Source organism: Saccostrea cucullata, unplaced genomic scaffold, assembly GCF_032062105.1.
Source record: "Saccostrea cucullata isolate Sc308-1 unplaced genomic scaffold, CSIRO_AGI_Scuc_v1 ctg536, whole genome shotgun sequence".
NCBI classification, from domain to species: Eukaryota; Metazoa; Mollusca; class Bivalvia; order Ostreida; family Ostreidae; genus Saccostrea; species Saccostrea cuccullata.
This window is the reverse complement of record NW_026923241.1, coordinates 25,481-42,226: the sequence shown is the minus strand read 5'-3', so window position 1 is coordinate 42,226 and position 16,746 is coordinate 25,481. Positions and strand designations below refer to the sequence as shown.

General features: G+C 32.7%; 1 protein-coding gene across 1 annotated transcript; it reads left to right on the top strand.

Moving 5' to 3' along the window:
• Positions 1 to 1,434: 1,434 nt before the first annotated feature.
• Positions 1,435 to 9,124, top strand: LOC134263544 (G2/mitotic-specific cyclin-B-like). The gene is made up of 8 exons (XM_062745919.1): positions 1,435 to 1,598; positions 2,154 to 2,450; positions 2,666 to 2,872; positions 3,085 to 3,243; positions 4,723 to 4,959; positions 5,091 to 5,231; positions 7,471 to 7,575; positions 7,788 to 9,124. Exons 1-8 carry the CDS (start codon positions 1,572 to 1,574, stop codon positions 7,887 to 7,889), a joined length of 1,275 nt encoding a protein of 424 aa, XP_062601903.1. The 5' UTR covers positions 1,435 to 1,571; the 3' UTR covers positions 7,890 to 9,124.
• The last annotated feature ends 7,622 nt before the right edge of the window (positions 9,125 to 16,746 follow it).

The window sequence follows — 16,746 nt, the reverse complement described above, 5'->3', positions numbered from 1 at the left end:
TTTCTGTACTTAATGAAAAAAACTTTAACCTGGCCATAACTTTGGAACAGATGGTGATAGGACTTTCATATTTCACAATTGTATTTCCATTTAGGAAACCCTACTTTGGGTACCAATATGGTTTTGAATAGTATAATCCCTATTTCTATAATACCAAACATGAAAAACCAGAGCCTGGAGTTTTACAAGCACACTCCACATCTAGAGTTATTCTTAAACAATTTTTTTTTTTTGCTATTTTTTTTTTTTTTAATTAAAAATATCCTTCTTCATGCATAAGTTGAATATTGTAAGTTTCTCGAATTTTCAATAAATATAATAAAAAATATTGATTTTTAATGTAACGTTAGATTAAGTTTAAACTAAAAAAAATTAGCGAAGGGTCCTAAAAGTAGTCGAAAGCATATAGTTAGACAGCAAATGGCATTTTATTTAACACAAATGATGGAGGATTGACCGCACATTTTAAACATATAAATATTCTTGCAAATAATCTGATTATGTTTATAAATATGGAACAAGGGAGTAATGAGATGAATCTGTACTTGTATTTAACCTTGAATGTATTAGCAGTGATCGAGGTGCCTCCAATATTATTTACACCGTTTATTTTTAAAATTTCTATCTCTGATCGCGATCTCGGATTACTTTCTGTTTAATATTTTAATCTTTTTTTTAATAATAACCCAGCCCTATTACTTACTAAAAGAGGCTTGCGAGGGCTGCGCCAGTACTTTTTAAAAAAAAATAAGTTTAAAACATATTTGTTATATGGCTTTTAATATTTTTTTTATGATAATCAGTTTTAACTTGAGATAATATGTACATTTCAGAAATGGTAATGGTGAAATCATCGGAAGAATCCGTAAATCACAAATTATTTATTTAAGAATATTGCATAAATTGTTAACATGGTTAATTATAGCTAAAATGATTGAATCATTAAATTGATTATCGATTATCGATCATACTCGACTCGTGCATTTATAACAGAGACATATGTCTCTGATTTATAAGTCGAGTTACTATACAGAATATCTAATTTTAGAATGATTTAAATAGATTTTCTGAATGCAGATCTAGTTAGTTTAATTTAAATATACCTATATTTCATGTTTCATCATGCAATTTTTAATTTGCACAGAACAACAGGTGATTGTACATAGATTAATGGTAAAAATCCAAGGTGCATCGAATGAATGGAGTTTTGTGCTTTCCATCAATGAAAAATTTTTAAAGTTAAAAACATATTTGTTTCACTTAAAAATAAAAGTCTCGATTTATAAGCAAACTCCCAGTTAAGATTTTTTTTTAATTTATATATTTTTTATTGACTGCACACCTCGGGTTGCTACAAGCTAAAACATGAATTGGCCAATCAAAAACTTGTATATTTTAAAAATTAACCAATCAATGAACAGCGGTAAGAATTTGAAGTCCTCCGCAGTGAATATGGTTAGAACAAGCATCAGTATGTTGTGAAAACAGGCAGCAGGCACTTACAAGCATCGTATGCAGTGGTTTCACAATAAAAAGGATTGGAAAGATAGTTACATGATCTACAAGACACAATGGCTTTAACTAATAGACCACAGACGGTAAGAGTTGCAGCTAAATGTGAATTTTGTGGTGTAAACAATCCAGGACTTGTTCGACCTGGAGCACGAAATTCCCGGGCGCTTTGTCAGTAAAGAAATACGGACTTCGAAAGAATATATTTATTTGATATGTCCATGTATTTGCAGTACATTAACGCAGTGATGCATAATTCAATGAATAAAATATGTTTGTGGATAAAAAATCAAGAAAACAGGAATAGACATGTTTTCTATAGCGAGTTGCATATATTCTTGTTGAATGCAAGATTATGTGCAGTATGAAGTGAACTATGATGTAAAATTTTATATTTATATAGAAATAGTCCATAAAATTCTGCAATGATTATTCGTGTAATTAAATTTGAAAAAAATGATAATGCAACTTGTAATGGACATGCAGTGAATATTGAAAATTACTGAATGCAAGTCAAATGTGACTTACTTTCATTCAGTAAAGAAGGACAGAGGTGTGAAAAAGGGGGCAGATTTGTGAACAGAAGGGCTATCAAATATGAAATAATTGTTCATTAATAGAAGAATTGTGAATTATTTCAGGCACGTCCACAAATTGGCAGCACACATGTTCTCATCAACAAAGAAAATCCAGATGGCGGATTACTTGCTAAAACAGAACTTCATCGACCTTCATCTCATATGGGAACAAGATCAGCCCTTGGAACAATTGAAAACATTGGACACAAAGTCTCAGCCATTACGATAGATCCCAGTAAAAAGACCAATGCAATCAAGAAAGAGATCATACAGCAGCAGCAGATAGTGACCAGACAGAAAATTGTCAAATCTAAAGCCACTTCGTCCCTAAAAGAACTTGTAGAAACAGAAACCAAATCTGTAAGTTTATTTGCTAAGCATGAGCAAATGCTGCAATGCTGAATAAATTTATTCTAATCTTGGCAAACAGAAAATATTTTTTGTATCACTGTACTTTTCCATGAAGTCATTTTTTTGATATTTGCAATGTGTAGTTAATAAATTGATATAAACATGCCTTGAAACACAAAACCTGGTGAAATAAATAGCTTAATGTTGTAAACTATCGTTTACAGGAAGCATCCATAGAAGCAGTGAAAAATGTCTCTAAACCAGACATATTGCTGGGACCTCCCGAGTCTATGGACATCAGTGAGGATAAACCTGAGGCATTCTCTAAAGCTTTACTGAAAGTGGAAGATATTGATGAGAACGACAAAGATAACCCACAACTTGTTAGTGAATATGTCAACGACATCTACCAGTACATGTTGGAATTGGAGGTTAGATTTAAACCAGTCTTAATACCTATTTTACAATCACTGTACTTGTTTATGTAATGAATTGTTTACGCAGTAAGTAAAATAATAATATAATGTCGTCATTACACTCTATGTAACCAGTACCAAAAATAAAATAATTCTTTACCAACAGAATTAATTTTGAAGTTATCCCACTCTTTGGTTAAAAAAGATGTACAATTTTGTATTTTCAGCAAAAGTTTCCAGTGAGGCCAAAATTCCTTGAGGGTTACGAGATAACTGGTAAAATGCGCGCCATTCTGATTGACTGGTTGTGTCAGGTTCACCACAGATTCCACCTTTTACAAGAAACTCTCTACTTGACTGTATCCATTATTGACAGATTTTTACAAGTAAGTCATCATTAGTCATTGTCTGAAGACGCTAATGAGTGTTTTTACACTTGACTCTTTTTATTGTCATTATTTCATAATGTACATAATCAAAAACCAAGAAAAAAAGAAGACAAAAATTTAGTAGAATGAGTTGTAATAATCCATGGAAGCATATGCATGAACAAAAGGATGTAAATATGATTTTTGTCTCGCCTTGTCGCGAATATATAGCGACCATAGATTCCGTCGTCGTCGTCGTCGTCGTCGGCGTCCAACTTTTGGTTATGATTTTTGTCTCGCCTGCGACGAATGTCGCGAAGCGAGACATAGCGACCATAGATTCCGTCGTCGTCGTCGTCGTCGTCGGCGTCCAACTTTTGGTTAACCCAAATGTCAAAGTTTTATAAACTGCAATAACTTTCTCAAATTTTATTCAGTCTTCTTGAAATTTGGACACAATATTCAGTATGGATAAAAACTTATATCCCAAGTATGATTTTGAAAAAAAAAATTCAAATTTTTCCGTATTTTTTCCTTAAGTTGGACTTAGTTTTTTCATGATAATTTATGGTGAAGACCTATATTCCAGCAACTATAAGTTATAGGGATATGATAATTAGTCAGTGGATACATCATGGGTAACCACAAACGTCGACAGAATTAGGTCATCTTGACCTACATTTTTCTGCATGAGTGACTTTGGTTAAATTTTTGGTGGAGGTCCATATCTCAGCATCTATAACTTATAATGGCATGATGATTTGTCATTGTACAGGTTATAAGTAACCAACAACATCAGTACCAGAATTAGGTCATTTTGACCTACATTTTTCTGCATGAATGACTTTGGTTAAATTGATAATGGAGGTTCATATTTCAGCAACTATAACTTATAGTGGCATGATAGTTAGTCAGTGGATACATCAGGGTAACCACAAACGCCTGTACCAGAATTAGGTCATCTTGACCTACATTTTTCCGCATGAGTGACTTTGCATAAATTTATGGTGGAGGTCCATATCTCAGCAACTATAACTTATAGTGGCATGATAATTTGTCAGTGGATACATCATGGGTAACCACAAACGCCTGTACCAGAATTATTTCTTGACCTACATTTTTCATGAGTGACTTTGCATAAATTTATGGTGGAGGTCCATATCTCAGCAACTATAACTTATAGTGGCATGATAATTTGTCAGTGGATACATCATGGGTAACCACAAACGCCTGTACCTATAGTCAGTCCAGATAGAAACGTTTTACAGTTCTTATTAAGTCCATGACAATATCTCTTTAAAAACCAGCAAAATGACTCGATCCACTTTTTGAGTTATTCCTTCTGAAATGTCAATAAATGCTTCAGTTTATCAGACAATCATTTCTTACTAACCACAGCGACAGCAGGCGAGACACAGGGTTGCGGGCAACCCTTACGTACTTTTTCTATATTTAAAGTTTTTGTGCTTTAAAAACAAATTTGATGTAAATTTTTAGATTCACCAAGTGCCACGTAACAAGCTCCAATTAGTTGGAGTGACCTCCATGCTGATTGCATCCAAATACGAGGAGATGTACGCCCCAGAGGTAGCTGATTTTGTCTACATCACGGACAATGCCTACCAGAAAAAGGATATTCGAGAAATGGAGGCTCTTATCCTCAAAACGCTGGACTTCAGCATGGGAAAACCTCTCTGTTTACATTTCCTCAGACGCAACTCCAAAGCTGGAGGGGTAAGTCGTCTTACATGAACAGCAGAGAGAATAGACTCAAATCACATAAGAAATATACATTGAGAATTTCGGCTGATAAAATAAATGAAAATAAAGATATTTTTGAGTTTTCATTGAATCTTTTTTGATAGGTTGATGCCAGCAAACACACATTGGCCAAGTATTTGATGGAACTTACAATCATTGAGTACGATATGGTGCAATACTACCCCTCACAAATCGCAGCTGCTGCCCTTTGTCTTTCAATGAAACTACTAGATGGATCAAAATGGGTAAGCAACTCGAAAGGGAACACTTAATTACACAATGCAATAAATGCACTAATATCTCAATAAGTTGTCAGATGAAATTTTCACAAATGTAAAACAATATCAGTATGATAGTATCAGTGAAATTAAATTTGACCATATATGGTCAAGGTCATTATCTTTTTCCTTGACATTAAGAATAGAAAATAACTGTTGCCAATCATGTGAAACCTACTTTTATTTCAAAAGTTAAATGATTGTTCCTTTTGGCATAAAACATATTACTATATTGGGTCTATAGCATGAGAGTACCAAATTTACATAAATAATTTAACTTAACTGGATATTGGCAGGTTTTTCTTAATTTTTTAGATATATTAGTTATTTTCTTGCTTCCTATATTTAACTTTTTCTTATTTTCACATATATATTCACAAAATTTAAAAAGTTTTGATCGTTTGCTATACTTTTTATGGATTTTTGGCTTTTTTGATAAGAAGCGTTTAAAATTAAAATTCTAGTTTGTTTGAAAAATCATATTTATTTGATATATTTTGAAGGTTTAGTCCCTTAACTTTTTAAAATTTCTCCAATAATAATAACTATATAATTTTGACTAATCACTAATTTCCATTTCATTTTTAAATTGTGAATGAAATTGTTCCTTACACCTCAATATATAAGACATATAAGGTTATACTTTGAATGTTTCACAAAATAGATAAACTGTGAAGTTTGATCCCCACAAAATCTTGCATGAAAAGCAACTAAATTGAAAATATATTAGGATTGAAATTGACCAAAAGCAGGATTTTTTAAAAATTCAATGAATTCTTGGCCTGTTGTCATGTGCTACCCAATCACTGAATTGTCGTATCAACATAAAACTAGGTTGATTGATGAGAGACACATTTTTCACAAACTGACAAACATAAATGTGTAGCGTGCTTATTGAGATTTTCAACCATTTATTTAACTTAAACTTAGAAGAAAAATATATTTCCCCCATCGTATGTCTGAAACCCTAGACAGCAGTTTCAGTCTTTTAAGGATGGTCAAACTGTACAATACGAACAGAAATTGAAATGCTAACTTAATCCAGCAAATGATCTGAATGATCACTCGATAACACATGCTGTATCTAATTATACATTTTTTATTTACTCGTAATCACTGACAATACGATACGTATTGCAATACTTGTGTCACAATTCAATTTTTTCAATACGATACAATTTAAGAACGAAACTATTCATAAGGTTAAAGAAAATGTATTCAGATTTTAAAAAACAAAGTGTAAAAGGTGGTGATACAATAGAAATATACTACCAGGGGTATGCACAAAAATTCAAATGTGTTAAAGTTACTAGCCCCAAGTAAAAAGTTATTAGCCCAAATATAAGGACAAAAATTAAAATAAAACAAATGTTGAAAAAAAAAATTAATCATTGAAAAAGTCAGGGTACTAAGGTCAATCTTTTGAAAATTAAAATTTTATTCTCACTATTAAAATTAAATCATGACAGAAAATAAAAATGAATTTTAAAAAAATATCTGAAGATCTTTCCTTTTCTGATTATTTTGCAGTAGCTCATTTAGAATGAAAATAAATTCATTTTGTTTTCATATTAAATCCTTAAATACACTAGAAATATATTTCATGTGAATCACACTGATCTTTCAGTTGATTGAGTGATCTGAGATATCTGCATGTATTTACAATAAACGGAGGAAATTCGGATTAGGAAAAAACGATCGTTTTTGGAAGTAAATAAGCCAGGAAGTACTGCAAAATGGAGAAAAGTAAGGAGATTTATTGACAGTAGGAGCATGCTGCCTGGAAAATATTCACTGGTTGGGGATTTGATAGCAAAAAATGAGTAAAATACCGGTTGTAAATTACATGCGTAGTTATAATTTTTACTAGCCCGAATTTACTAATTTGTTAATTGCACATCTCTGATACTTGTGGTTCTGTTGATCACTTTATTCGTATAAATAATAGCAGAGGCAGCCTACTCTGAAACTTTTTCTCCCTCGTGAGTGTCAAACTGTTAAAATACTCTATTTCAAAGAGTTAACCAAACCCGATTATAAAAAAATGTATCGAACCGAAAATCAAGATGGTGAATCGAAAATTGAACCGAGCACTTATATCGAACAATATCGATATTTCGGTGAATCGTTTCAGCCCTAATACTAGATATCTTTTGACAAACTTTGTAACATCACAAGTTTTACCCAAGTTCTTATTTATTTACAGACCGACACATTAAGTCACTACAGTTCCTACTCAGAGAAGGATCTTTCACCATTAATGCAAAAGTTGTGTAGTCTAGTCATAAAAGCTGAAACCTACAAATTAACAGTGAGTATCTTTTGTGTACATTGGAGTTATCTTTCCTGCCTCAACTAAGTATCCATGAATTCCGTCAACCTTTACAGAAATGGATTATTTATATTAAATATCATTTGCAAGTTGATGTTTTTGTATATCAGTCAATATTCTGATGAAAAATATGTTTGACAATATTCAATGGTATTGCTCTTATTGATGAATCATTGTTTCTCTATTTCCAGGCTGTTCGAACAAAATATGCCTCATCAAAATTTATGAAAATCAGCACATGCTCAGAACTTAAAGGACAAGTGGTAAAAGACATGGCTAATCAATCCGATTAAATTATAAACATTCCCTAGGAATTTTAAAATCAGGCTGTGATGTGTGTGTTGTCAGGAGTGGAGTTTTCACAGAGGATCAAATCTGTGGGGGTTGTGCATGCTGCTAGTGTCGTCTGTACCAAATTTGTTCTGCAACTAGAGAACATTCATTTCATATTTTTGTTGGTACCTGAAAAAATCCCTTCTTTAATAAGAATTTTATCTGCACAATTTTTTTTATTTTTATTGTATAAAGAACTTCATTGATTTATAATTTAACTAAAAGAATTTTTAAATACAATTTTAGCTCTTGCTTTCCTGTGTGGTATAATATAGTAAATAATAATTTGAAAATTCAGTTAGATTTCATCTATAAGAGAAACATTTGAATAGGTTTGTGATCCATATAAAAAAAATTCAACTTTCACACAAATATTTTTTAATCCCAGTGTCTCTAAAATTCAATTCTTAAATATACTTTTCATTCAAAACATTCATAGGTAAGGAGGGGGGTGGGTATTTTTTAGTCACTTATTGCAACAATATCTAGGGGTTTTTTTTGATTTGGGGATTTTTTTCCCAGTCAAAGAAAAATGAAATTTTTTGTACAAATATTAAGCTACCTATTATAGAATATTCAATAGGTTCCAGTAAGGGTGTAAAAGTTTATCATTCAGAATTCATTATTTATTCAGTATTGTGTGAATGATTTGTGAATGAAAGTGTGTAGAAAAACTAAATCATGATATTAGTGTTGGAAAAACAAGGGATAAAAATTGTTTCTCACTTTTTGATTTCATTCTTTTTTTTTCTTTCTTGTACATTTCACTGGTGTAACATTCCCTTGTTTTTCTGACAGAAACTCCTCTGTAGTAGGTGCTGAAATGTTTAAATCATGGATAGTATCATAAAATTTCCAAAAAATAAAATTTTAAAAAATTTTGCACCTGGAAAAAATTAACATAAAAGCATAATCAGGCAATTCCAGACATTCATTTTTAAAAATATCACTTGTTGAAACTGTTTAAGGGCATTTGCTGAATCTGCACAAGTTAAATATTGACTTGCATGGATATTTTGACATAATTTAAAACATTGTTTGCATTTGAAATTAATATTTACCTTATGTAGCCATTTGCAGCATTTGACAAATTCAGCAAATGCCCTTTTATTTTTACATTGCTATTGATTTTGATACTTTTACTTTTATTCATGTATTTGTATGTGTAGACGAAATAAAAAATAAAAGAACTTAATTGCTTTATACTTTTTCTTTGGATGATAGGAATTGAGCACATACTGAACTGAAAACCCCACCCTGTCCTATTAAATTCCAGAATAACTGATGTTACTGATTTGATGCCATTGACCACCCCTGGAATTGCATGTGAAAGTCTTGGGGTAATAAAAACTTAGGTTATGTCTTCGATGGTGAAGACCATTTAAAGAGGGAGGAATGTAATGGATATTGGCCTGGATAGCTCAGTTGGTGGAGCACCAGACTAGAAATGCAGGAGTCCCGGGTTAGATTCCCAGTCCAGCTATGCATTTTCTCCTTTCCTGTTACAGATTTGGGGTCTTAATAAAATACCAGGTATCTGTAATTCTGGGATCTGCTGAAATTAGTACTCAAGGGCCACAAAGCTCATCTGGGCCAAAGGCTCAAGTGAGATTTTCTTATCAAAAGGAAGAGGTGACTTACGGTCTCCGGTAAATTGACAAAAAAATAATGTCCAAATTTTACTCAAATTTTTGTATGTAACTAATCTTTGATATTTTTACATTTATGGAATACTATTTTTAACAAAAAGAAAAAAAAGAGTACTCTTTTTATATAGAGTAAATAGCCTATGACATTTTTTAAATTGGCTAATTTCAGCGAATTTATATTTTGATTTTAATAAGGGCATTCAGACACACCTAGAAAAATATATTTTAAAATACACAAAATACACCATCCTGAAAGCAAGCGCCTATGGTGATAGGGTCTAAAAAATCAGATAATGCAGTATTCCTCGTAAATAAAACATGTCGGAACTATTGAAAGTATTCAAAAGGCATCGTATTTATTCACTCATGTTTGAAAAATATAAAAATCGTTGTAGATTAAATATATTTCGTTGTAGAAAAAGGGGTCCCAGATAGCAGTTATGTCACACCGTCCTTGATTAGTCATTGTAAACTTTTACTACAATTTCATCTCGGATCCAGGAGGCGTACAAGGCGAGGACAAACCCCCGCTCTGAGAAAAGACATTTCTCAATTCTAAAAGTTCATGAAAAGTTATTATTTTCGACATTAAATGGTTAATATAATCTTTTACATATTCAATTCTGTTTTTTATTGTTTTAATATTATATTTAATTATTTATTTTCACTCATGTTTATAAGATATATGAAAAGAAAAAGCAAGACGGAACGCGTTAACCACTAAAGTACGAAGTACATGTATATGTGTCATCCATGTTTGTCAGTGTGAATGAAATGAATGGGTTTGTTGAAGCGTACTTTTTAGCTCACCTGAGCCAAAGGCTTAAGTGAACTTTTCTGATTACACACAATTTTATATTAAGTAGGATCTTCCTAGCTGTCATTCCTATATTTGCTTGTATGTCATATATATTGAGGTGTAAGGAATTTAAAAGACATTTTCTTTCCTCATCACAATTGTACAACTTTAAATAGAAATGGTAAACTGTGTTTAAAAACTAGCAGGGACTATATTTTTGGCGGATTGGCGTATGAAAAACTTGGCCTCTCAAAATTATAATAGAACAATGAATTTAGTTATAATTTTTACACAATCGGGTAATTTTCAAATGTGTTAGATTAATAATGAGGGACTAAACATATATCAAATAAATATGATTTTTCAAACAAACTATAACTTTATTAACTTTTAAACGCTTCCTACCAAAGTGCAGATTTGAGCCAAAAATCCATAAAAAGTATTTTTTCTCTCTTAGTAAACGATCAAAACTTTTTGTTTTTGTATCATTTTGTACATTTATAAGACTACTTCATTATATGTGAAAATAAGAAAAAGTTAAATATAGATAGCATATGAAAATAACTAAAATATCCTAAAAAATTAAGAAAACATTGGATTAGCCAATATCCAAAGTTAAATCATTTATGTAAATTTGGTAATATCATTCTGGAGATATATATAGATTCTAAATTGTTTTTATCAAATCATGTGGTTTTTATGGGTTGGGGGATAAAAACACACAACGGGATAAAAATCCACTACAAATGGACAATCAACACCACAAATAATGTTTAACACTGTTTTATATAGGGTTGTGACGTCACAACTGTGTGATACGAAAACGATATCACATGAGCCATATCAACGGGATAAAGGGGTAAACATGGGATAAAGTAATATGTTTTTATGCAAAAAAAAACAATCATTAAACTTTTGAAATAGAAGTAGGTATCACATGATTGGTAACAAATATATCAAGGAAAAAGATAATGACTTTGACCCGACCTTGCCTCTAATATAAAACGGTCAAATTTAATTTCACGGATACTGTCGCTTACTGATATTGTCTTCTTGATTCTGTGAAAATTTTATTAATTTTTAAATATTAGAAATATGAGAAGAATCCTACCTTAAAGCATTTTATAGTGGAAAAGGATTGCCCACGAGAAATTTTCAAAAAGTTCATTAATTAACCAAGATTGCATTGAAGTCTGTGGGGAAAAGCGTTTTTTCAAAATAAAAATTCAAATAATTTGAATATCAATAAATCCTGTGGTGATGCATTGAAATATTATAAATAGAATGATAATTGAAAACAATTTTTTTACCAGCTAAATTTTTTTTAATTGATTTTTTTTTATTAATTAAAAAAGGCTCTTACCAAAATTCAAGGTCATGAATTAACACATTTTACATAGAAATATATAGGAAAAAACGTATTTAAATCTTTATGTCTTCAATTTCAAATTTTTACATTAGAAATATATTTTCTGATTACATTTTGTCCGTCTGCCTAGCTGTCAGTCCTTCCGTCTGTAAACTTTTGACATTTTCTACTCAAGAACCACTGGCAACAAAGGTACAAAGCATCCTTGGATAAAAATTTAAATTTTTAGCATATTGGTCACAGTCAAAAATAGGTCACAAGAACCATTTGGCAAAAGCTTGATTTTGGATTCTAAATTGTTCAAATCATGTGGGTTGAAAGAACAAATTAATTAATTGGTGGAGTATGCATACCAAATATGAATTCCCTATCTCCTTTGGTTCAAATGTTATGGCAAAAAATAGAGAAAGCTATTTTTAGCATATAGGTCACAGTCAAAGTCACAAGATCATTGACCTTGACGTCATTTGAAAAGACTTTATTGATGGAGTATGTATACCAAATATGAAGTCCCCATCTCCTATGGTTCAAAAGTTATGACAAACAGTGGAAAAAGCTATTTTTAGCATATAGGTCACAGTCAAGGTCACAAGGTCATTGACCTTGATGTAATTTGAAATGACTTTATTAGTGGAGTATGCATACAAAATATGAAGTCTCTTATGGTTCAAAAGTTATGGCGAAGGTTAAAGTTGACAACAGACAGACAGACAGACAAACAGATAAACAGTCAAACAGACAGGGCAAAAACAATATACGCCTTGGATCTATCGATCTGGGCACATAAAAATTTAAATAAAAACCTTCTTCTCAAGAACCACAGGGCCAGAATATGTACATATTTGTTACAATGGGGAGAAACTGGTGAAGAATAGCATGGTCAAAGCTGCTCAGGTTAGCGATGTGGCCAATGGGCCTCTTGTTTTCAGAAATATTCGATTTTTATGTAGAATGGGTTCAGATTCTATTTTTTGGACAAATGAAATAGATTTCACAGTTACGTTTCCTTCATTTAAGAATGGAGACTTTGACCCATTCATGTTCAAAATTCATTTTTTTACGGCTTTAGTAAACCAGTTTTCCTCCAAATACGCTTAACTGTCAACTTTGAAAAAAAGTCAAATGATAAGTCTTTCAGCAAAATAAAATGGTAAAATGTTTTGAAGATGACGTTACTGAGAACATAATTTTAGAAAAATTAAACATTTCCGCGAGTTTTGAAAATTGAGAAGCATATTATCTCAGAGCGTGGGGATCGTCCACGCCTTGTAGGCCCTCTTTCTTTGATCAAAAGTACGAGTATCATTGGAAGGGATTCAGACAATTTTACAAAAGCAAAAATTTTATGTAGTTATGTTGAGTAAATAAGAACTAATATTTATTCAACAAGGCTGGGGGAGTTTATCATTTATTATGTAATACTATCAATTTCTACAAAGACTTCCCAGGCACGTAGCAACAGGGGGGCCAGCCCCCTCCCACTTTTTTCCCAACATTACCCTTACTATCTAAAATGTCCATTGAAAGGTTGGTTGCCCCCCCTTCTTACCACAGTGTAGTGATATCAAGGAAATGTACTATTGTATGAAAAAAAAAAAATGGAAGTGAAGGGAAGTTGGCCTTGGAAAAAGTTGGCCACTATCCCCCCCCCCCTCCCCAAACTTTTACAGCTAGGTAAGTAAAAAAAAAATTTTTCTCTGGTTGCCCCCCCCCCCACTTTCAAAAACGATGCTACGTGCCTGCTTCTTCAAATATTTGGTTTATTACCTATATTTTTGGATGAATAAACAAATAAAAGTTTTAGAGCTTGTTTTATCAACTCCAAGCCCTCCTTTGAAGATGCATGCACGATGCATCTTGGGATGCACACTTTTGGGCTTGCTTTGGATACTGGATTTGACTTGCGTTTTCTAGACGCATCAAAAGTTTTGGGCAAAGTTTTTGCGGACTAACAGTCCGATGTGCGGACAGACCAAAAACTTTATACCCCCGAATCTTCGATAACGGGGGCATAAAAAGAGACGCATAATATATAAGAAGAATATCTCGAGAAATATATAAATCATATTATATATATTTTATATACTAGTATATTTGTTATTCATTTTTTTGATGGATATGATTCATTTGAGAAATTTTTCATGTCCCTGCAATGTTAAGGATTCTGGAGTATACATAATGTTTGCCCTGTCCATCTATCTGTCTTTCTCTTTGTCTGCAAACACTTTAACTTTGCCCGTAACTTTTGATTGGGTGAGGCTATGGTTTTCATATTTCTCAGATGTATTCCTTGTGACAACTTTGGTTACCACCAATGACCCCTTGGCCTTGGAGTTTGACCCACTTTTACAAAAAATACCTGGTAAATAAACCTTGACCATAACCATAATATCCTCTCACTGTTTCCACAACAAAACTTTCCTTATAATTGTTGTTTATGGCCCTCCTGGCCCTGAAATTGAGATCGTTGAAAATTTCGACTACGTCCATTTTGATTTCCAAGATAATTTGGCCCATATATATAGCGCTTCGTACAGATATCAATTACGAGAGTGTCTGACGGAGAAGTAAGGAATTTTTTTAAATCTAGCTTTTTTACAATTGAGGTAAGAAATTGGAAGAATAAATCAAGAAGCAAGCGCACTTTTTATGCGCAATAAATATACAGTTTTTAAATGGGTGTCACTGTACATAGCTCTCTGGACTGATCATATTATAGTAGTCACTGACACTTCATAAGCGAGACAAATTTTCATGAATTATGGCCACTGCTCTATATAATCCTTAGGAATACTATTCTTAATTCTGCACAGGGATTAAATTTTCGCGAGCACAATGTCTCGCTGCAGTACGCGAAAATAAAGTTCTCGCGAATAAAAAGTGATCTACAGTAGGTGTATTCCATGTGACAAGACCTTCCTTTTGGTACAAACAATTTTGACCTTGACCTTTGGAGTAATTTAGACAATACAACCCTCGTCATAAGCTGCCATACGGGAACATCCCTGTTTCACAAACACACATATTTTATTTTTATGCCCCCGGACCGAAAGAGCCCGGAAGTATATTGTTTTCTTCTTGTCTGTTTCTTTGTCTGTCTGTTGTAAACTTCCTCATAGTCCATAACTATTGCGCTGTCAAGGGTTAGTGTATACCACATCAGTCTTCGTCCCACTCCAGAACCGGGGGCATAGTTTTTCACAAACACATCTTGTTATGCCCCCGTAAATGAAGTTTCGTGGGTTATATAGTTTTTGTCTTGTCCGTCCGTCTGTCTATCTGTCCGTCTCTCTGTCTAGCTGTTTGTCCGCAAAAACTTTAATCTTGTCCATAACTTTTGATTAAATGGAGCCATGACTTTCATATTTCACATGTGTATTTCTTGTGACAAGACCTTTCTTTGGGTTCCACCAAATTTGACCTTGTGACCTTGACCTTGGAGTTTGATCCACTTTTACACAAAAATTCCAGACTTTTACTTTGGCCATATCTTTTGAAAAGTAAATACCAAGACATTTATACTTCACATATATTTCTTTATGGCAAAACTTTTCATTGGATACCAACAACCTTGACCTTTTGACCATAACCTTGCAGATTTCTGTACTTATGAAAATACTTTACCCTTGGCCATAACTTTTGAACGGTAAGGGCTAGGACGTTCTTACCTCATGTATGTAATTCTTGTGAGAAAACCCTTTATTAGATACCAAGAACTTTGACCCTCTGACCTTGACCTTGGAGTTTGACCTACTTTTAAAAAGCAAATCTAGAACACAACTTTTAAAGGGTTAGGGCTAGTGCTTTCATACCTCGCTTATTAATCCTTGTGACAAGAACTTTCATTTGATAGCAAGACCTTTTGACCTATTGACTTTGACCTAGACGTTTGATCTACTTTTAAAAATTTAACCTTCCATACTTCACATATGTATTCTTTGTGGCAAGACCTCTCATTGTGAGAAGACCCTTCATTGGATACCGAGAACTTTGATCCTCTGACCTGGACCTTAGAGTTTGACCTACTTTTAAAAATCAAACCTTAACTTTTAAAGGGTTAGGGCTAGTGCTTTCATACTTAAGATATCTTATCCTTGTGACAAGACCTTTCATTTGATAGCAAGGCCTTTATACATTGACCTTGAAGTTTGACCTACTTTTAAAATTTTATAACCTTGGCCAAAACTTCTGAACGGTTAGATCTAGAGCTTCCATACCTCACAAATGTATTCTTTGTGGCAAGTCCTTTCATCGGATACCAATTATCTTGGCCTTGGAGATTTCCGTACTTGTGAAAAAACTTCAACCTTGGCCTACTTTCATATTTCAGAATTGTATTTCCACTGAGTTAACATTAACAGAAACTGATTTTGCACTCAGAGAAAAATATACCATATAAAGATATGCACAATGAGACTTTTTCAATCAGTTAGAACATATGGTATATGCCTTTTTTTGCGCAGGAAAAATGTTCAAAGACAATGGACTATTTGTGAGCAGATTGAAATCACCGTTGCACGTATACTTACATTGGGAAAATTAATGAAAATAATTAATCAAATTTCTTACTCTTGTTCTTATATAATACTAAAAATATTTTAATCTATTAACTGTAAATAACAATTTTTTAAATCTCATTTCTAAGGGCAGATCACTCTAACTGCATAAAATACCTTATAAATAGAGCTCTTTAGTGTGCGGTATTTAGAGCGTCCTTAAGAAAAGTCTTCACTATGTTGCCATACGGGGGCATCAGTGTTTCACAAACACATCTTGTTTTATTTATTTTTGTACACCTGTAATTGAAGATTTGGGGATATATAGTTTTTGACGTGTCCGTTCGTCTGCCTTTTATCCTTCTGTCCGTCTGTTCGTCTGTTTGTCAGCAGAAAATTTAACCTTGCCCATAACTTTTGATTCAGTGGAGCTATGACTTTCTTATTTCATGTATATCTTCCTTGTGCCAAGACCTTTCTTTGGGTACCACTGCATTTGACTTT

Bases quoted from the DNA above. Each gene is read 5' to 3' on its own strand.
- LOC134263544 (XM_062745919.1), top strand. From the start codon at position 1,572: ATGGCTTTAACTAATAGACCACAGACG. The intron at 1,599-2,153 runs GTAAGAGTTGCA...GAATTATTTCAG, and splicing joins TAACTAATAGACCACAGACG to GCACGTCCACAAATTGGCAG. The intron at 2,451-2,665 runs GTAAGTTTATTT...TATCGTTTACAG, and splicing joins TAGAAACAGAAACCAAATCT to GAAGCATCCATAGAAGCAGT.